At 44.5% G+C, this 20,974-nt stretch overlaps 2 protein-coding genes across 4 annotated transcripts; one reads left to right on the top strand and one right to left on the bottom strand.

The window, feature by feature from the left end:
• Positions 1–249: 249 nt before the first annotated feature.
• cdk17 (cyclin dependent kinase 17) lies at positions 250–20,573 on the bottom strand. 3 transcript variants are annotated; one of them, XM_061268295.1, is made up of 21 exons: positions 20,238–20,573; positions 14,172–14,316; positions 13,262–13,426; positions 11,499–11,632; positions 10,474–10,599; positions 9,963–10,019; positions 9,778–9,892; positions 9,604–9,698; positions 9,466–9,528; positions 9,268–9,391; positions 9,066–9,186; positions 8,899–8,996; positions 8,714–8,819; positions 8,389–8,431; positions 8,188–8,278; positions 8,011–8,088; positions 5,092–7,931; positions 4,699–5,006; positions 3,478–3,635; positions 927–1,083; positions 250–593 (listed from the first exon to the last, which is right to left on the bottom strand). In XM_061268295.1, the coding sequence occupies exons 2-17, from the start codon at positions 14,296–14,298 to the stop codon at positions 7,891–7,893; spliced, it is 1,584 nt and encodes a 527-aa protein (XP_061124279.1). In that variant the 5' UTR covers positions 14,299–14,316; positions 20,238–20,573; the 3' UTR covers positions 250–593; positions 927–1,083; positions 3,478–3,635; positions 4,699–5,006; positions 5,092–7,890. The 3 variants fall into 3 exon arrangements, with proteins under 3 accessions (XP_061124279.1, XP_061124280.1, XP_061124281.1); XM_061268296.1 differs by having other exon boundaries at positions 1,001–1,083; XM_061268297.1 differs by lacking the exon at positions 927–1,083.
• On the top strand, positions 3,498–5,443 carry elk3 (ETS transcription factor ELK3). Its single transcript, XM_061268309.1, has 4 exons — positions 3,498–3,704; positions 3,793–4,335; positions 4,894–5,013; positions 5,084–5,443. The coding sequence occupies exons 1-4, from the start codon at positions 3,498–3,500 to the stop codon at positions 5,174–5,176; spliced, it is 963 nt and encodes a 320-aa protein (XP_061124293.1). The 3' UTR covers positions 5,177–5,443.
• Positions 20,574–20,974: the final 401 nt, after the last annotated feature.

Raw genomic sequence — 20,974 nt, 5'->3', positions numbered from 1 at the left:
GGGCGGGTGGGGCACTTTGCACTTTCATTTAAGCTTTGACCATGATTATTCCCTAATGAAGTGGCCTGAAAGTGGTGGTGTACCTAATGGAGTGTCCGTAAGTGACGTCACAGATCAACCAGCCAATCACTTCACTTTCAGTTCAATCACCAAATGGCGTCATCAAGTATGCTCATTGAAATGACAATTTGGTCGTTTGTTTGACTAGCAAGTTATAAAGGCAACATAGACACAGAACCTACTTCAAAACACATTTCACAAACACTGATTTATTCTCCATCGGTAACATCTACGATTGTAACGTTTTAGTTTCAGTTGAAAGAGAAAAATAAAGACATTTTCTTTATTACAAATGAAATGTGAATTCATCATCCGATTCAATAGTCCTTCCGGAAGTGTCAATTGCCACACAAAGTGAGACGTGGTCAAGAAAACTCGTGTTTAAAAAGACACATCTTTCGTCTTTGAATACGAGAAACTATTATGGACATCGTATTAAATTGTGTGAGGATTCAGTCGATTGCTGGGTTAGCATTTCCACAACGGTGAGCAGGACTGGTAATCGCAGTTCAGTCTCTGGTCCCCTCATCGCCCTTAAAAGAAACAAATCGTGCAGTCAGGCAAAACAACAACAACAACAACAAAGAGCAATAAGTGGCAAACTATACAAACAGCAAGTAGGTTCAAAGGAACCTTTTGGCAACTTTTATCATCTTTATAGTCGTAAATTTGAATAACATCAGCTTTCAGTTGACGCATTTTAGAAAGCAATTACTTGTAGTAGTCTATAATCAAATGTTACCTCGTGAAAATGTATTGAATTAGTACATGGATTAAACGTTTGTCGCAAAACACGTCCATGTTTCGCCACTTCCGTAAACGCCCACTGATTATAAACGCCACAAACGTCTCCAGTGTTCCCTTACCATATTAGGGAACTATAAAATACATGATCAGGAAAAACACAACGTCAAAGACGACGAAAATCCAAAAGTCGAACCAGTAGGAGTGTTTCGGCAAAGACAAGGTGGAGTCTTTGGACTTTGCAGGGTCTTCATCTTGCTGCCGAAGTCCCATGTTCGCCTGGTGGAAGATGTTGCATTCAAACGACAGTCAGAAGTCGGAATCGAGTCACAAAAGACGATTCGCGATCCTAATTTTGACAAGAAAATAATTTCTACTCACGTCCATAGACGCACAAGTGAAGATGTTAACATCTTATATAAAGATAAATCAAATATACGCAAGTATGTGTGCGCAATATGAAAACTATGATCCCATTTCCGAGGTATTATGAACGCGACCCACGCCAAAACCGGAAGTAAACCATCAGTTGAAGAGTTTATCAGAACCAGCAGAGGGCGCTAACAACTCGAACCAAACTGGTGCCGCTAGAAATGGACCTACGACTGCAATTATTAATCGTTATTAGTTAATAACTGTGTTGTAACTACTTGTTTCCGTGATAGCGTCAAAGTTGATTCACTTGGACGAAATTTAACTTTACTCAAACTATTGTGTCCAACTTGTAGTCATGTAGTGATCGTGCAGATGTCAACAAGTGCAATTTTGCCAGAATGTTAGGCTTTGCCTGTAGCCACAAGAGGGAGACAAAGCCCAAGTTGAGAGAGAAAAAAATTTCAAAGTCGACAATAAATGCAAACTGTAAAATTGGTTAGCTAATTAAACTTTGGATAAAATATGTTTTTTTTGAAAGACTGGGAATTTGTTTTGATTAAAAACTAGACCAGTTCCAGTGTGAATCAACTGGTGTTTTTCAGGAAGGCGAACTGTGTGTGTTCGTTGTGCGCGTGTAACAGGAACCCATCCCGGTGAGCAGGAAGCAAAAAGTATGACGTCAGTTCGCTGAGTGGCGTCCTGTTCGTGCGTGCGCTTCGCATGAATGTGTGCGTGCGTGCGCGCCTTTACACAGATGGGAATAATGCGCCACAGGAAGTGCGCCCGATGTCCGTCTGCGCGTCCCGACTTCCTGCTCTGTGGTAAGCAAAGCAAAGCACAGAGCAGAGCCGCGGATCCGCTTTCGCGCACAGCGGTATGGAGCCACAACACAAGACGACTGGCAGTCTGCTTTAGACTTTACGCGCATCTGGACGGGCCGAAAGAAGAGGATCAACCGTGCCGTAAACGAGGGTAGGCGCGGGTTATTCCTAATTCTATTGAGTCAACACCAAAAAAAAAAAAAAAAACTTCTTTAAAAGTTGTTTTAAGCAAGGTCGAATATGGGGTCGCACGTTAAAAATGACATTAAACGTAAAAATGGCGCAACACTTTTTTTCTCAGTCCTAGACATAGTCACAATATTTAATATTTTACATGTAGCAAAGGAGATAAAAGTGAGCAATGCATAACTGCTTTTAAAAGTCCATTTCAGATTCAGTTTTTTTTTTCTGGACCTTACGGACTAATCAAACGAGTCGCAACAACATAAACACTTGTATTCAGTATATCTCCAAAAGTGCATTGACTCAACAGGAAAAATGAGGCTTTGTGTGTAGGAGGATCTTAATTCTGCATCACATGAGGCCAAGTAAACTTCCTGTGACTCAAAAGCTTGTAGGAGCTTTTGGCATTCAACTGGTGAAAAGGAGCAGTTTTATTCCGACAGGACGAAATCAGAAAGCTCATTTTGACATGAATCCATATAGAAATGTGTGTGTGTTTGTTTTCTGGTGACAGGAAGTCCGGCCTTCCTCCGAGGCATGGCTTTAAATCCGGGAAAAACGCCCCTGAATGACAGGAAGTGTTCGTTTTAGGCCCGCACAGAAAGTCGCAGTTCCTCCCTCGCTTAAATCAGAACGCAAACAGGAAAAAGCGCAAACGGACATTAATTATGATTTATGGCGGCGATACTAAACCACTCGTCGGACTGTGACGGCTTTTGGTTGCTAAGGGTGTTTCCGTTTCTATTGTTAAAAAGTCGAGGCTGCAAATTGGATCTACCGGTAGTTGTAAATGCGTAATTAAGGCTTGTCTTAATTAATTGCGGTCGTAGTCAAGGCAAGTTTAGAAAGCCGGGAGGCGAGTAAACACAAAGACTGGCAGGTAAACGAGCCAGTTAAGCAAGGCTTTATCACCAGGGAGGATCATTAATAATAATAACAGGACGTAAACATTTATTGTTGCATTTTACTTTCTATATCTGTAAAAATGCTACTACTAGCAACTGGACGACTTTACTCGACTGTACTAATATTGATTGTAATGTGTTTCGCAATCTTTATTGAGCCACGAGGAAGAGAGCACGGCCAAACAAAAATGATATTAAAACTAAATGCACCGAAACAATGACGAGCTCGTCTTGCTGCTGTGTGAATGGCAACAGGTTAATCGGATTTTACGCCATCTAGTGGAAGATAATTTAATTGTATTTCCAGTCACTATACGTCACTGGCTTAGATAGCTGAAGACAGTCGTTGTTGTAAATAAATTGTGTATCAAATGATGTTGTGGTGTTACCAGTGGTTGATCGTCACGTCATGGAGAGCTCCAGCACGCTGTGGCAGTTCCTCCTGCAGCTGCTGCTCGACCAAAGCCACAAACATCTCATCTGCTGGACGTCAGACGACGGCGAGTTCAAGCTGCTCAAGTCGGAGGAGGTGGCCAAGTTGTGGGGGCTGCGAAAGAACAAGAACAACATGAACTATGACAAGTTGAGCCGGGCCCTGCGCTACTACTACGACAAAGTAAGCCTTGTGGGCTTTTTTAAATTGGGTGGCGGGGGGTGTCATGTGTGTTGAGTCGCCCACTAACTCAAACGTGCTCCTTTTGCAGAATATCATCAAGAAAGTGATTGGCCAGAAGTTTGTGTACAAGTTTGTTTTATTCCCCGACATTCTGAAGATGGACCCGGCTGCCGTGGAGGCCGGGCGGAGGACTGAAGACTGCAGAGGCGTGGAGGTTGAGGACGAAGATGGGAAACACTGTTACCTTCACCCCAGTCACACCCTAGAACGGCCCCGTTACATCAAAACCGAGTCCAGATACAATCGCCATGACGACAGCTCCACAGTCATCCGGTTCGTCACCAACCGCGGCCATTCCTCCCTCCCTTCAGTGACTGAAAACTCCCCGGCTCGCTCTTCCTCATCACGGAGTCCCGTCCACGCAGTGACTGATGATTGCGAACAGGGCGATGTACCTTTAAACCTGTCATCGGGTCAGAGGGAGCGAGAGCGCTCCAAATTCAACAAACCCATAGACCTGGAAATGTCATCCCCGTCCCTGCTCGTGACGGGAAATGATCTAGTCTCCATCGCCCTGAAAAGTCCAGCCCTTCCCTCTGGGTCATTGACTCCAGCTTTCCTCACGGCACAGGTACAAAATGGTGTGGAACACATTTTTCAATGCAGGGAGAAGCATGCGCTAGTAGGAAACTTGCAGTCGGGGAGGAAATGGGAGAAGGGAGGGGGGTTATAAGTGATGCCATATGTGTTCCAGAACGTTTACTGGCAACCAAGGCACACTTACACTGTGAGGGCATGACGTCACAGTGTCGCGCGAGCAGCCATATTCCGTTTGGGTTATTAGCGATTTACTAGAGCTTCTTTTTCGACAAACGACGCCAAAGGTTGCAGTTAACTACTCGTTCGAAAAATAAACATCTAAAGAATATGACAAAGAAAAAACGAGTATAATGGTCGGAAAACAGTATTTATCGAAGACACGTTCACGTCTTACCAAACTTGGCGGGGTTCCTTCTTACTTCCTGCTTCGTCTTCTTCGGATGTCATTGGAGGGGCTCAAAATCAGTAAAGCGCTATTCAATGACGCCCTCTGCCGGTCTTACAAGCCATCGCAGGCAGATTAATGACGATGGCTGATGCCAAAGTCAACACGACTTTTTCATCTTGACATTTTTTTGTGCTTTTGTAGACGCCGTCGGGTCTACTGCTCACCCCCAATCCGCTGCTGTCCAACATCCACTTGTGGTCCAATTTAAGTCCAGTGGGACCTTTAAGCCCAGGCCATCTGCAGAGCCACGCCACCTTCCAGGTAACATGCACACCACTTTGATTTGGATCAACAAAGATGTTTATCCATCCGCTATTTTCTCCCCACGCAGTTCCCTACCTTGTTGAACGGAGCCATTCCGTTGCCTTGGCACAATGTGGACATTTCTTCTCCTTTGCTGATGTCCTCCCACAAGTCCTGTTAACGGAGACCTGCGCCAATAAGTCTTTTTTTAAAAAACAAAACACTGAAACTCTCATTTTATATTTTTGTATGGGGTGGGGTGGGGGGGGGGTGACAATCAAATGCATTTTGTATATCACAGTTTGAGGAAAGTGCAAAGGTCAGCATTTTTTGTTGAACATAGTGAGGGAAATCATGATTTTTGGGAGCTGCAACTGGATTTATGAACCAGTCAAGTGACAATGACACAGCAGTTGAACTGGCTTTAACTTTTTTTTTTTTTTTTTTTTTTAAACAATGAACATGCTTATTTTCAGGATACTGAAATTGATCACGTGATGATAATCAATTTTTTGATCTGTTTTATATCTAACGCCTTATATCTGTTGTGCCTTCTATGATTCACTTTGTGAGTTATAATTCAGAAATGCTTATTAAACGATTATTTTATAGGGACTCAAGTGTTTGTCTTGACATGAACATACATACAGATGAAATTATGAATTATTTAATTTCTGATGACCCCTAGTGGTCAATAATAAGACTTTTTAAGGTCTTTTAATTGAGTCAGCTGTCAAATTATTAGGAACGACGTAACCAAGAGAGACCAAACTCAGACTTGTTATATGAAACAGATTCAATTTACTTTGCGATGGTTATGAGAAATAAATAATTCCAGTAGAAAGAGTCGCATACACACCAACTGTTCACAGGCAGCTAGCTCAGTGTGCGTTCACAAACACAGCAGGCCTTGCATGCAGCAGGCAGACACCGTTGTTGTACACGCACACGCACACACACTCACATGAAAGTCAGGACATTCACACATTTTTGAAAAGTGGTACAACGATAAATAAAGCCGCGGTAGAAATCTCCTGTCATGCGCGTTACTGCGATTCATTTCAAAATATACGGACACCATCGAAGTTAATAGCAACAGTATTTCACTTTTCTTTTGTAAATACATGTTCATGGTGATGACCATTCATTTCTTTCCTTTTTTTTCTGCTTCCTCAAAGTGAACAAAAACACTTACACATCTTTTGTCTCATGGCTAGAAGACAACATCAGCTTTACAACGTATTGGTAGAAAAAATAGGTTCACTTTGCCATGTCGAACGATCGGTCATATATTTTGCATCTACTTGTGAAAGACGAATACAGTGTGCTTACGGGATTAGGACACCATTAGCTGCAAACAAGTCGTAGTAGTCGTTACTGCACATTTCGTGGACTGGGATCAGAATGTAGAACATTTACAGACACTCCATACATTCCCTGGGGTCATTGTAGCTTTTACACTCTGCTACGGGGAGTGTACCACTTCTAGACAAAATATCTGCTGCATGATCTAGCGCGGGAAAGCAAAGCACACTTCTGAGTCTGCGGCGAGAATCGAGGAGCTCTTCAGTAAACGCACGGCGACTAGGAATGAGACTTCGATACAAATTAACTACAATATCGGGTCGGGGTGTGGAGAAGCCCCGCTGCCCCACGACCCCCCCCCCCCCCCACCTCCCGTAGGTTGACGCGAGATTTCAAAGGTCACAGACGTAAAGAACTTAATACTGTTGGGTACACTCGGCCAACGCCTGCCAATATGTTTTTAAAACAAAAGTGCAGGTTAAACACAAAGTTACTGCAGTAAAAGTTAAAGAAGGAATAAAAAAAATCCTGAAACCACCCGCACTGCTTTCTTCCGAGAAGTATTTGGGCCACACTGAAAAGAAAATACAAGTTGTAGTTTTGTTTAAAGTCGCACTAGAGTTGCATTATTTTGATGAGAATAAAGAAGTCGTCTTTCAAGTAGAGTAAGAGAACATTACGAGGAAATATGATGGAATGTTGCAGGAGTGTTATGGAGAAAAGCGTTTGCACTGTTGCAATGAAGTCACAATGTTTTCAGAAAAAAAAAAAAATGTTGCTGTTTGAAAAGAATGAAGCCATAGTAGATATAGAAAAAAAAAAAAAAAAGTCAACATTATGAGGAACGCTGGAATTTTGCAAGAACAGAGGAAAAAGTTGGACCATTAGAATTATAAAGTCAGCGTATTTTGCAAAAAATAAATATATTTTTACAAAAATAGCCTTCATAATAAATGTGAGAATTTTCACATTTATTATTTTTTTCAAGTTATTGTTATAATATTGCAACTTTTCTTGTGACTACTATTTTTTTTCTCGTTTCAGTGTGGCTCCAAATTTTGATCCCAAATCTTCAAATTTGATCTGACTCAACCCAAAAAATTTTTTACTACATTTTGGTGTCCTCCCACCGAGAGCCAAATTAAAACTTTGAAATGTGTCATTTCCGACAATAAAACCCAAAAATCGAAACACGTTAATATAAAAACAAACGAAGCGAGTGGTCTCCAAAAACTTGAATCACAGCTTGAACGCCATCCGTGGAATTTTGAAACAAAATTAATCGGGAGCCGAGGCCCAAAAAAAAAAAAACCCCAGCACGGAGGCTCAACTTCACACACAAACGTAGACACACGCTCACACAAATAAGGTTTGTGTTAAATACATACAGTAGAATTTAGCAGCAAACAGCCCGCCCAACCCCCACCGTCTGGAAATAAATAAACACACCAATTGAACGGTCAAGCTAACTCAAGAGGCGTGTGTTCATGTGGATGCGTGTGTGTTGGGTAAACCAGGAAGGGAGGGGCCGTGTCACTGTGTCATGCTGGTCATGTGAGAGGGCGACGATGAAGGTGTCCATCCGCAAGTCTAGAAGAGCATGCTCTGCCTCCGGTTGACCTTGCCGTTGCCTGGAGGAAACAAGGGGAGGATTGGGATCAACTGTGAGAGACATTTCCTCCGATGGGTCGGCAAAGCAAATAGAGTCACCTGAGTCCGGGTACGAGGAGTTCCTGTAGCCCGGGTCTCTTTGCAGCTGCACCTCCTTCAATGTGAAGATGGACACACCTGAAATAGAGCGGATCTCCTTCAATTTGCATTTCAACACAAGCAACTTCTGACTGGACTTTGACATTAATGTTTTTGTTGTAGCGTGTGTGTGCTCACTCTCATGCAACGTGTGAACTCTCATCCCAAGATGCCTGAAGTAGGAATGTTTCATCGCATCCTCAGCAGAGATCCTCTTCTTCGATTCGTACTGCCAAGCGGGCAAACGCGCTGGTTTTTAATGCAACTCCATGAAAAGTATGATGATTCATTTTGGAATTTATGATCGTGCATGCGTGTGTGTGAGAAGTTGAGGCTTACTCTGAGGAAAGCCAGCAACAGCTCGATCCCTTCGCCGTCGAGCCTGAAAAGAAAAACGACAAGGACAACAGGTTAATGGCTGTCTGCAGCAAAGGCTGATGGGAGCGCGCAGAGGAAGGAAGCGGACGGCCGCCTTCACAATGTTCCACAGGATTTCCTCTCTTGCTCCACACACACACACACATTCACGTGCCCACAGAAAGGCCATTATTACTCAAGGTCTGTGTTTGCACTCGGTACTGCCACATGTTAAAAACAGAATGTCCGACTTTAACAACATCAAGCCGACAATATTTTCGGTTGATAGAAAGACACAATGGCGTACCTGGGGGCGTGGTTGATGAAGGGTTGAGGTTTGTATTTGGGGAAGTTGTAAGATTTGAACTCTTCGACGGAGGAGATTCCCGGCCAGTTTTCCTCCGTGGGCGTGCCTGTGACGGCACGAGCGCAGACGGCGGTCAGCACTGGCGAGCGCGTTCGACTTGAACCTGGCGGCTCGTCTGGACTCACCGAGTAACCTGAAGATGAGGTGGAGCTCGTCCTCCACCGTGGAGCCGGGGAAAAGCGGCCGACCGGCGGCCATCTCGTAAAATATACAGCCCACGCCCCTGCGAGCCAAAAATCGTCGCTGAGTTTCGGATTGGCGAGGCAAAATGGAGAAAGCCATTTTCTTTTACCACATGTCGATCTGCGTCGAATACTCGGAGGAGCCCAGCAGAACGTCGGGAGGTCGGTACCAAAGAGTCACCACTTCGTTAGAGTACGTTTTAGTCGGGACCGACTTTGCCCTCGCCAAACCTGCCGCGTTGGCCAAAACCATGAAAATTGAAAATGGTCCGAGCATCGCTTCCACATCTAAAATCATGGTACCACTCTCACCAAAATCAGCCAGCTTGAGCTCTCCCTTCTCGTTGATGAGGAGGTTCTGAGGCTTCAGGTCCCTGTGGAGAACTTTCCTCTTGTGACAATACGACAGCCCGCGCAAAATCTGGAACAAAAAGACCTGCGGCCAAAGACGTTCCGTGCCGTTAAGAAATAATCATGGAAATGATGGAAATAGTAAAACTGTATCCCGACCTTCACGTTGTGCATGCTCATTATGTTTCCGCAGTCATCCATGTACTGCTTCAGATCTTTATCCTGCACAAGACATGGTATATTCGATTTTCTTTTCTTCTTTTTTAAATTCACAGCAAAAAAGCCGAGTTTGCTTACCAGGTACTCAAACACCAGCGTGAGGCTCTTGTCGGTGTGAACAATGTCGTGCAGTGTCACAATGTTGGCGTGTTTTAGGTCCTTCAGTAACGACACTACGCAAATGGAAAAAAAAAAATCATTGCCGTGAAACCAAAATTGCAGCAATGTGTTTTCTCTGAAAAATGTACTAACCTTCTCTGATGGCTGTACACGGCGCCCCCTCCTCGTGCTCCAGGCGGATCTCCTTCAGGGCCACCAGGTTGTCGGTGAGCTTGCTGCGTCCTTTGAAAACGGTGGCGTAGGTTCCCTGCAAAGCAGATGCAGTTGACTTCAGCAGTTCAATCGCCGCTCCCATTTGAATTTGCAGCTTTTCTCACCTCTCCCAGTTTGTCCAGCTTAATATAGGTCTCCAATTTCCCAAAGCCAATCTCGGACTAATAAAAGAGCACATCATTACGATGGGGAGTCAAAGAGTCAGGCAAACATATTTTTGTTGAATGACTGATAATCTGACATGTATTGATATTTTTTATTCATTATTTCGCTGAATTGAAATGTGAAAAACTTTTTGGGATTGACTGACTTTATTTAACAATTGTTCAATTTATTTTTCGTAAATGATCAAAGTGAAATAAACAAACCTAGCAAAAACATTTTGATTCATAGAAAATATTTTTGAATTTATAAAATTATCTGACAACCATCAGCATCACCCCCATTCAAAAACAACGCGACTGCAAGCGATCGGGTCTTAAAATTTTACATCTCGGGCTCCCGCTGAGTCGGTTGTCATGGCAACTGGCACAGGCTGCTCCCAGTGCCTTGAGCACTGCGGGGCTACAAAAGTGGCACATGCGTGCACATGCGCACACACATGCAGATACGCACCAGCGACGCGCGGCGCGAGCGGCGGCTGAGCGGCTGGTCGAACGAAGGACTGGTGAGCTGCAGCTTCTCCAAGTAGCCGTCGGGAATTCGGATGTCGGCCGGCAGCGACAAGCGCTTATTGAGGTCCTTTAAACACAAACCCGCGCAGATGTAAATACATATATTTGGACATTTCATCCTCTCTCGTCCGTTAAGATGCAATTACGACACAGAGAGAACAGAATGTTATGGGCAAGACAAAAGCAGTCCACCCACGCTCTCCTGGAGACAGGCGGCAAAAATAACTCGCTCTCATCTCTTCCTCCCATGCCAGTGAGACAAAACAGATTAGGTCCATCACATGGATGTGGACAGGCATCCGAGAGCAAAATAAGTCTAATCTTGATCAAATGTGGACTCATGTGGAGTGAGGTGTGTAAAAATAGAAGATCGCATAGGTTGTCAAATTTGGCCTCAATACCAGAATTATATCATTGCGCTTTGATCAAGGTGCTGTCTGAATTACCTTTTTGATTCCTCAACAAGATGCTAATCGTATTATGTAATTGTGCTTCCTGTTTGGACACAAAAAAGGCTTTTCAAAAAGGATTATATAAAGACGCAGCAACAAAGAGGCTATTATTTCACCCTAAAATAACAGCTGCAGGGTTATTTTGATGAGTTGGCTCCTCGTTTGCGACCTCATGAGGAAAGGCCGAAATGCATTACGTAAAAAAAAAAAATCACATAGTATGTCTTCGGTACATTGAGTCGATATTAAAGTCGTCTTCAAATTCACATCAGGACAAGGATGTCGGGGGAGAAAAAAAAAGGTTTTTCCTCAGCATCTTTTTTTTTTATCCAGCAGGGGGCAGAAATCATCCGAGCTCAGCATCACACTTCAACATTTTCAGGAATGGGCAATATTTTGACATCACGCATCCTGTAATATTTGTGGCATTTATTTCCCCCCGGAAGTAGTTCAAAATAAATTTAAAAACAACAAGTGCATAGGCAGAGATGTGGTGAAGGCGACCACGTATTACCTCCATGGAGATTCTCCGGTGGATTCGGTTCCTCAGGCAGACGCCCGTCGGGGACTGGACCTCGTCCGACGACGTCCCCGACGCTTGGTCGCTCTCTCCGTCGGAGCCCATCTTAAGATTCTCGTGCACAATGTCTAAAACAGAACACACACGATATAAATGTGTTAAGCATTAATTAAGTGGATGTCGAGGCAGCCAAAGTGGCAGTGTGATTTATTCTTTGCTCATAAAGTGGGAATCCCTCGACAACCACAATGCTCCCGGGCTGACTGCCAAGCAGTAATTTTTCTGCACTGGTTCCAATAAAGGAGGCGAGATTTCGAGTTGCTCTGCTCAACGACCCCCGACAACAAACAGCCCACGTTCGTAATGCCAACGGAGTAGCATTAGCTGCAAGTTAGCTTCATCTCTGGAAAATAAGTCACATTCTACGCGGCGAGTTTAGCTAAAATTAGCACACGCATTAAACTGTGGGTGTAGCGACTTCCAAATTACAGCGTGGTGAGATTTCCTAGGGGGGAAAAAAAAAAAGTGAAAAAGAAGTCACAAACGTCAACAAACAACCGGCGGTGCTAATTAAAAGGCTCTTCCAACACTTAAGCGAAAAAGGTGTGAGAAATGCGCGCAAGGATTCCAGAAATTCACAAAGGATGCAAGAAAACCTGACGACAAATTTAAACCTTCCATTTCACTTCTCTCTCTCACTTTGTTACGTCCTCAAATATCCTCTCCTTTCACTTTCACCCTCCTCCCACTTTCGCATCCTCATTTGCATGTCTCCAGCATAGCTCCCTCCGTCCCATATCGCCGGCGACCTACTCGGAGGACACATTTACCCAGCAATATTGCGTTCGTTCGTATGACCATAGTAGCGCTTTGTCCTACAAAAGTGACCCGTTTTGGCATCCGCATTCCTCCATCTGGGCCGGGGTCCAGAGCGAGGCCCAGTAGGCCTATCAAGCATACACAAACATAATAGCATCAAGCCGCTTGGTTGCACATTTTTAAAGAGTGATGTTTATCATACCACCGATAGCAAATCCTGTGTGATTTTAAACGGGCGTGAATGACTTCTTGCACGGATCGGTGGAGAGAGACATTTTTATTTATTTTTTTTTGTCAGGAACTAGAAATTAGAAAAATAGAATGGAAGATTGACCAAAATTCCAATTGAATTTGAAAGTAATTTTCTATTAGGATGATTTTTTTTTTTTTAATGATCTGTTACTTTTATGTATCCAAAGTACTTGTATGGGTGACTGATATCGGTGACTACTCCGAAACTGAGTACTCAAACCGGTATGTCTTAAACAAGTGGACGAGTGAACATCCCTAGTCAAAACAGAACTTAGCAATCGAGCCTTGTGGTGGGGATGCTTGGCGATTATATAATTTTTTTTAGACGGAGTAAACAAAATCTGGCCCAGTCTGTTCTTCAATCTGGCTCAACTGAGCGTTTATATAACCAAGAGTCCTGTAATCTAGTATGTTGACATTTTTCTTCTCAATTTGACACTTGGATAATTTCCTCTTATGAAAGTGGTGACTGATAGTTTCCGGGTTGCCCTGCAAAGCGAGATGGCGCGTCATCACCGTGAGTCACGTCGCCCCTCTCGGGGATTTGACAAGATGCTACACATCGGTTGTGAATCAATTCACAGGAAATATCGTCATCTTTGGTCGCACGTGTGAAAAGAGCAAAGGTGGGAAGGCCGAGCGGCGATCTCCCATCTGTGAAGAGAATCGGCGTTTGCGTGGCTCACCCAAGCGACTGCCGTTGCGCGGGATGGACATGAACGAGCCCAAGGTGCCGCCGATGACGCTGTGCGGCCGGCGCAGCGGCGGCTTTTTGAAGGAGCCCGTGTACTGGTGCAGGAAGGAGTGCATGCTGTGGGAGGTGGGCGGGCGGCCGTTCCTCATGAATGGCTCTGAAAGACAACAAGGACGCTAGAAGCTTGGCCTTCAAATGGAGCAGAGTTCATTACCGACACACGGCGGGATTACCGAAGATTATTATTATCATTATTTTGGCAAGCTCCAGCCAATCATATGGTTGAACATCAGGTTGCGTCATCTCAGGAACCGAAACAGCCCGCAACAGTTTACAAACTGGCTCCAGGTGTAGATGCTGTTGCTCAACAGACAGTAAACGAAGTCTTAACTTCGCTAAGCTGACAGAGTCCCGGCTGACCTTCTCGCTGAGAGAGCTGAGTGTGTGTTTATGCAAATGCCCCCGTGTGTGTGTGTGTGTGTGTGTGGGAGAGACATTACTCCCGTTACATAACATCGCTGACCCGCTTCATCCCCATCGCGACCGAATGTTTTCATTCACTCCGCGTCGTCGTCAGTGTTTAATAATTTAAAGACCCCGTGAGAGCAGGCAAGTTGCTAAAAGCACTTTTATAAAATGTTCGCAGATGGCCATGTACACTGTGGAGAGAGATTTAATTACCGTTCAAGGCATTTGCAAGGTAATGGATTGAAGGGTTTTTAACTAAAGTGTGTTTTTATTGGAGCCGCGGTAAAAAAAAAAAAAAAAAAAGCTTGTTGTAGTGTGAGTCATAGGACTAAAATGATTAATTAGCATTATTATGTTGATTATGAGATAAACGATAAAAAAAGTAGGGATATAGTTGAAAAAATAAAAATGGACTTGAGTGCACAGTTACAAACCATTGTCCTTGGTGCCGCCGTCCTCGATGGTCATCTGCTCGGCCAGCTCGGAGAGCGACTCGTCGATGGTCTGACTCGAGCGGAGCGTTAACGACAGACGCTTCTTAATCCTCTTCATCTTCTCCATGGCGGGGCGGTGAGCGGCCTGCGACACACACACACACGGTCAGCATTCATTCCCGAGTGTTGCACCAAAAGCCAAATTTCACCAGCGTTGGCGTTTGGGATTGCAGACAATCCCCGCTCATCTCCGAGCAGCCCCATGAATGAAGGCTCCTTTTAATCCAATATTAATCCGCTCGACAAACGCGTGAGCGGCACATGCATAAAGCATGAACGAGGCATGAATAAAAGATGGATGTCGCCGGATTGAATGAGGCTGTTTTCACTTTTAAACCGGGAGGGGGGGTGTAGACTAATTGGAGGAGGAGAAGAGCCTGACGTCAAGGCTGTCGATCCGGACGAGTGTAGACGGCAGGAAACACCTTGCTCAATCGCCCTCCAGCTGCTCCTTGCTCATTGTGCTGCCGTGTCAACGCCCTGTCAAGCGAGTCCGCGAAAAAGAAAAAAGGGGTTGGGGGGGGGCGTAAGGGAGGAAACAGACGCAGAAATGTCCCGCCTGCCCGTCTTGGCTGACCCTCAACGACAATCAAGCCGACCTTCCTTCCTCCTTCCCGCGAACAGCTCCCACTCATGACACATCCCCCGGGGCGGTGTGTCATCCGTGTCGCCGCACGGCGCGAGCGATTAATCATCGCGAGGGTTCGCCCAGTCGCCCATCCGTCCAATTATGGACCACCTTGGCATATTCGGCGAAAGGCCTCAATATAGCGCACTGGAGTCGATCCAATTTTAAAAGCCCGCCGGGCAATGCGAGAATAAACTTTGCATTTATGCTCCGTAGCAACTGTAACTAGGTTGAGCCCTTGAATTTTTTTTTTGGTTTGGTATTAAAAGTTACAATTTCTTGTTGGGTAGTTTGTTTGAACTGATTTGAGTCAAATTAAGATACGAGTCTACCCCAGGAAAAGCTCACAAATTTATTTGACTTTGGCTATAAATTAATATGCTGTCAAAAATTAAATATGGTCTTATTTTTTAAGTAATGCATTCAGTTCACACTTTTTCAACAGAGATACATTTGCATCAAAACAGTATTTAATATTTAAATAAATCAACTCACCCGCCCCATGACAGCACATTTAAAAAATTGAGAGCATTTGCAGCATGCTCGTTTGATGAGCCTACTTTTGGAAGAGGAAGTGTGTCATGGCAACCCTGGTGGCTCTGCCATCATGCAGATCTGATGACCCTCACCCCCACACATTTATGTACACAGTTGAATCTAACGGGGATGAAAATGATGTTTTTAAAAAACAACCCGATTGTGTACGTCTAAAATGAATTCAGTCAGACGTACAAACGCGCACAGGCAGATAAGTAGTCTTTGTCCCCCATACAGAGGAGTGTAACAAAGCCGGGTTTTATCTCTGCCGCAAAACAAAGACGAATGACGTGTGTGTGCGTGTGTGTGTGTGTGTGTGGTGCAGCTTGTGCCTGCGATGGCAGTGTATGTGAGGGTATGTAAAATCCGGCATGAAAATCTGTCTACTTCTGCAACAATAAAAAAAAAAAATACTGAGCCCCCTGACTGTGACTCTTTCATCATCGGCAAATCCTGAAATTTTGACCCACATTCTCAGAGAAAAAAAAATACGATCTAACCCCCCCCCCCCCTCCTCCTCCTCTTCCTGGAGGATCCTGGATAGTCAATGTAGGAGAAGACTTCACAAGGGAAGTCATCAAACCTGAAAGACTAATTACTGGACTCGTAATAATTACACCCCCCCGTCCCCTGCTTCCCTCCACCTCCTTTCGAAGGATATCAGAGAGGAGATGAATGTGTCTTGAAAGTCAGTAGGAGAGTGTGAAAAGGAATCGGTGGAAGAGGGAGGGACCACGAGAAGGAAAGGAGACATAATGGCGGGCGGGAATGGAGAGAATCCAGCCCTGCCGAAGCAAGACTCCACTTTAAGAAGCTTGTGAGAAAATAATGGGCAAGAGCTCCTCTTTAGTCGTTACCATGTCATTTTGTGTGAAGCAGCCCGTAATTTCACATTCTGAAGCGCCAAAGTAGTTTCGATCAATGGCGGGGAGATAAGCGAGCATTGGACCTGTTGTGGGACTCTGAGAAGAAATTAATGCGACCGACCAGACATTCCAAGAAGCATAATAGAAGCTGAAGGAGAAAGAAAGCCATGAGACAAATACATCCGGCCTTTCTGATAGATAAAAACAAGCAAATGAAGGCCGCACGTATGGGTGGGAGACGGAGAGGCTCTTTGGAATGAGTCAGCCAAAGTAAACCCGAACCGACATTAATGAATAAATTGCCCTCAAACAACTCGTAGATTTTCTTCTGGGTTTGTACCATTCAAAATAAATAATAATTTTTAAAAAAAATAGAAGGCAAGAACAAATCAATGAACTCAGTAAATGGCGCTCTATTCTAATTAATCATCAGAATGCAAAGACTTGTGTGAAGCAACCCAATGTTGTCACAAAATTTATTTCACTTTGTGGTCAGTCAACAGGCATTTGTTTTTTTTCTTTAGTGGCCATCAGAAGGGTTTCAAAGGCTTCCAGTGCAGTCACAAGCATGTGTTTGTGTAGCCATGAGGACGCATACAAACAGCGTCGCCACTGCTGCCTGCCGCGGTGGGTGCTCTCAGCTCAAAGACCCTTTTGTTTGCTCCAGAGAAGCCCAAAAAAAAAAAAAAAGGGGAGCTTCAGCATGACTGACCCACGGGGGCTTCGCTGGGTTCTTGTGAGCAAGAAGCACAAAAGGCTGTAATGTTAATATTAATAGATAAAGGGATGACATCATTATAAAGAAAAGGGATCGATCAAAATAAAAGGCAGGAACTCGTACTGTATGTCCCTGGTGTGACGCTCGAGCAATTTCTGACAAAGGAGATGCTCTGAATAGGAGGAACAGTGACGCCAGAAGGAATGATGATGGACAAGTGGAAGGGGTGAGTTGAAGGAGACGTGTTATTTATAGATTTGGAAGCCTTGCAAAGTCTGCCGGTCGCATCCAAATGTCAAGACGGACCGCGATATAGCTTTGGCCACACGTGTGTTGGTGTGTGGTGCGTCTGAGGTCATGACAAAGGCAGGACTCGCTAATCTTCAATTACAAAGGATGATCCTTCCAATCGGTGTATCAGGACGGTGAGGTTATCAAACCCGAAACACACACGGCGATGGAGGTCAAGCCCTCACACGACGGCAGACACTCGAAAGCGGGCGATCAACCTTTACGCCGTGGCATCACACGCCACTGTAAAGTACCTAAAAATAGCTTCCTTTTTTTTTTTTTTTTTTATCTGCAGTGAACAAACGATGCGGAGCGCTGAGGTGACGCATTAACATTGATGCCCTGTGTCTTTTCACATGCTCCCGCGTGATGTGCACTCGTTTTGCTATTAGGCAGTGGACTGGAAGACGATTGCAGGCTGGTAAAAGCCTTTCTTCCCAGTCTGGTATTGACATAGTGCTCAATGCTTTGGAAGAAGGGGCGGGGGGATGGGGTGGGGGGCTTACTATACTGATTCAGTATAATCTTGGTTTATATATTGGTTATCACTGATTGCTTATGGCAGAGCAAGGTTGGAAAAAAATCAGAAAAATGCCCCAGCATATTTAAGGGGTGGCAGTGCCCCCCACGCCCCCCCCCCCTAGGCCTGCCAGTGCACATGCTTTACGGGATTCCATGATGTAACCTACCACTCCCCTCGCCAGTTCCAAATATCTCCACTAACCCTCGAGAGCCTGAGGAACAGGTGGTGGATACTCAAAGCGCCGTGTTGGGTGATTCGCTCCAGTGAGCAATTCCCCCGTCCTTGGGGTTAGCCAGGTTCTCGTGAAGACCTTGGTGTCTTGTAACTCAAGCAAAAAAAAAATCATGCAGTCTTTCCTGAACTCCTAAACACCATTTTTTAATTGTACCTCCACCGAGCGCTCGAGGGGGGGGGGGGTGCGGGGGGTCGTTTGTGCCAATTTGTCAAACTCCATCCCGTATGGAAGTCTGCAGTCAAACACCTGCCCTGCTTTCATGTGCAAATGGCCGCTTTCATTCCATCTGATGTTATTTCATCATGAATGAGCGACGGCTTGTTTATGCACTGATGTGATTATCAGCCAGTGTCCCTCGCTCCGTTTCGACGGCGCACACATCTGGAACGAGCGCCATGACAATGTGACTTGCGGCATAAAGTCGGACACACACACACACACACACACACACAAGAGCGAACATCCCTTTCTGGCATCCGACCACGCTCGCGCGGGCTGACAAGCGCACGCACTCTATCATCACTCTGTGTCACATCGGTCTGATGCGGTACGGCCAGGATTGTCGCACGCGCACACACACACAACACACAAACAGGAAGACCGATAAAAAGATCGCGCAGCACTCCACATTCCTTACATAGTTCGCGTCATTTTTCTGGGGTGATTCATGCATCATGAATCGTAATCATTCTCAAGATGGAGAAAAGCAACAAGACGGAAAGGAATTATTTTTAACATTATGTAAACGAGGGGGGTAGAAAGAGAGCGCCGGAGCCGTTGTCAATGGCAACAGTGTTTTAGAGGCTGATCATAAAGCAAGCACAGTCTGCGCCGCAGCAAAGCATTGTGGGCAATTTGGAGGCCTTACGTAACATATGACCATAGTTGGGGTGCATTTTTCAACATGTAAATATTAGCATGAAGTCTTAACAATGATCGGTTTCGATTTCTAAGGATTAGAAGTGTATTTTGGCTTCCTCGCACATTCCAAGAGCGCCCATATTGGTTTCATAGAAGATTCTAGCTTACGCAGAGGTGCCAATGTGAGTTTGAATTTCATATTTTGGTATGGCTCTTAAGAGGATGGCTCTCAAAGAACAGGTAAGGTAGCATTCAATCAAACTGTCACGTGAAGGCCAAAAATATGAACCTATCTTTGTTATGGCGTCACAAGACATTTGAAGTTTGTTTCAAAGCTTTGATAAAAAAAAAAAACGCTGACTTGTCAACAACTGTTAACTTGGTGCCGTCTTTCTGTCAAATATTTCTAGTCCCAGCAAAAGACAAAACCCTGCTTCGGCCCGGTGAGCATGTTGACACTGAGGTGAAACTTCTGCAGAGTATTTTCCAACGTAATCGTTGTGAGAAAAGATTCTTCGTCAACTGCCAGTTCCATACGAGACATTGCGTGTGTGAGCTATAATGCAGATCAATGCAAGCACTCTCACATGACCTAACAATGGTCGCGGGACGTCATGGTAATGACTTTGTCCTCTGGGGGTGTGCTACCCTCAATAACCAACATCAGCCCTACATGTGGATGTGGGTCAGAACACACACTGGCTTAGACGTCAAATTAAGAGGTGAAGGACTGTGAAAGCAAATCGGCCTCAAACAGGACGAGTGAGAGAGACATGCATCTGTCAGATTAGAATATTAAATGGGAGCAGGTGCACCTCACGTAACACATAAGGGCATCATAGGTATGCGCAAAAAAAAATAAAAGCTAGAGGTTGCAACATTGCTTTGCAATTCACGTAGAGTAACAAAGCTTAGGGATTGGAAATACGACTCAAATTTTTGTTATGCTATTTTATGTTTGTACGGCGACCTTGAGTGCCTTGAAAGGCGCTTTATGAATAATATGTATTATTAATAATAATAATACCACACCTACGTTTTTACATTTTGTGATAGACGCAGAACCTGAACGGTAACATGAAGGCATCCGTAATACACACTTAATGTCGACAAAGTTAAATATTTGCACAGCACACAGCGAGTTCTGGGGCCAAAACGAAAAGCATTTGTCAAATGTCAAAACAGCGCACTCAATGTGCCATCTCAGTTTGCGCTTGTGTTGACGTTTTAGGAACCGCAAGCCACTCTGCTGCTTTCGTCTTTGAAGCCGAATTTACCGAAAGGTTATGAACTCTATTATTAGATAGAACGGATAGATTCCGGAAGTGTTTTTTGAAAGAATTTTACCTGTAAACGGTGAATTCCGTGGTTTTAAGCGGACCCTCCGGAGCTGCCAGGCCCGGATGCCCTCCTCCGCTGTATCCGCCCACAAACGTAGACTGAAAAACACAGCTCCCCCTCGGTTCCGGTTCCAGGCGTTCTTGTAAAGAAATGGAATAATGTCCTCAGAAACTAAAAAGGGCAATGGGGACAAAGGACGACAGACGGAACCCCTTTAAAACGCTGTTTTTGTGGCGGCGTGAGCCGATTAAAGAGACGGGAGAGGCAGCTTCAGTTCCACAAGCGACTGAGGGGACGGGAGGGGTGCAATCAAGCTAGCTGCCATCAAGCTGTACTAGATAGCAAAGCAGCTTCCTGTTTGAGTACAAAATAAAAGCATTACAGCATCCGGTTACTGGGAGAGAAAAGAAGTTGGTCCTTTATCGTCAAATCCCGGCATTTATTCTAAAATAATTATAAATATCAAAATATCAAAACAAAAGACGCTTTTATTGTTTTAGCTTTAATTGCGATCCACGTTGTCACCATTTATTTACAAATGTTGAGACTCATTTTGAAAGCTGGGCGATTTATAGTGACAGGGCGCCCTCTGCTGGTGAAGTTGAGAGACGGGTGAAGCGTGTATTATTGCAGAACATTAGAATTCCGTTAAATTAATCAAGTTATGATGCGATTTATACAGATATATGTCCATTTAACTGTGCGGTATTTCAAGTTGTTGAACTATAAAGATTGTACACCAA

Source organism: Syngnathus typhle, linkage group LG21 (genome assembly GCF_033458585.1).
Source record: "Syngnathus typhle isolate RoL2023-S1 ecotype Sweden linkage group LG21, RoL_Styp_1.0, whole genome shotgun sequence".
NCBI classification, from domain to species: domain Eukaryota; kingdom Metazoa; phylum Chordata; class Actinopteri; order Syngnathiformes; family Syngnathidae; genus Syngnathus; species Syngnathus typhle.
Note: the sequence above shows the minus strand (reverse complement) of the source record. Positions and strands in the feature narration are given on the sequence as shown.

Excerpts from the sequence above, each read along its gene's own strand:
- elk3 (XM_061268309.1), top strand. The coding sequence starts at position 3,498 with ATGGAGAGCTCCAGCACGCTGTGGCAGTTCCTCCTGCAGCTGCTGCTC. Across the intron at positions 3,705-3,792 it reads TGCGCTACTACTACGACAAA|AATATCATCAAGAAAGTGAT; the intron begins GTAAGCCTTGTG and ends CTCCTTTTGCAG. Across the intron at positions 4,336-4,893 it reads CAGCTTTCCTCACGGCACAG|ACGCCGTCGGGTCTACTGCT; the intron begins GTACAAAATGGT and ends GTGCTTTTGTAG.
- cdk17 (XM_061268295.1), bottom strand. The coding sequence starts at position 14,298 with ATGGAGAAGATGAAGAGGATTAAGAAGCGTCTGTCGTTAACGCTCCGC. Across the intron at positions 9,529-9,603 it reads CGCTGGTGTTTGAGTACCTG|GATAAAGATCTGAAGCAGTA; the intron begins GTAAGCAAACTC and ends TGTCTTGTGCAG. Across the intron at positions 9,187-9,267 it reads GCTCAAGCTGGCTGATTTTG|GTTTGGCGAGGGCAAAGTCG; the intron begins GTGAGAGTGGTA and ends CCAACGCGGCAG.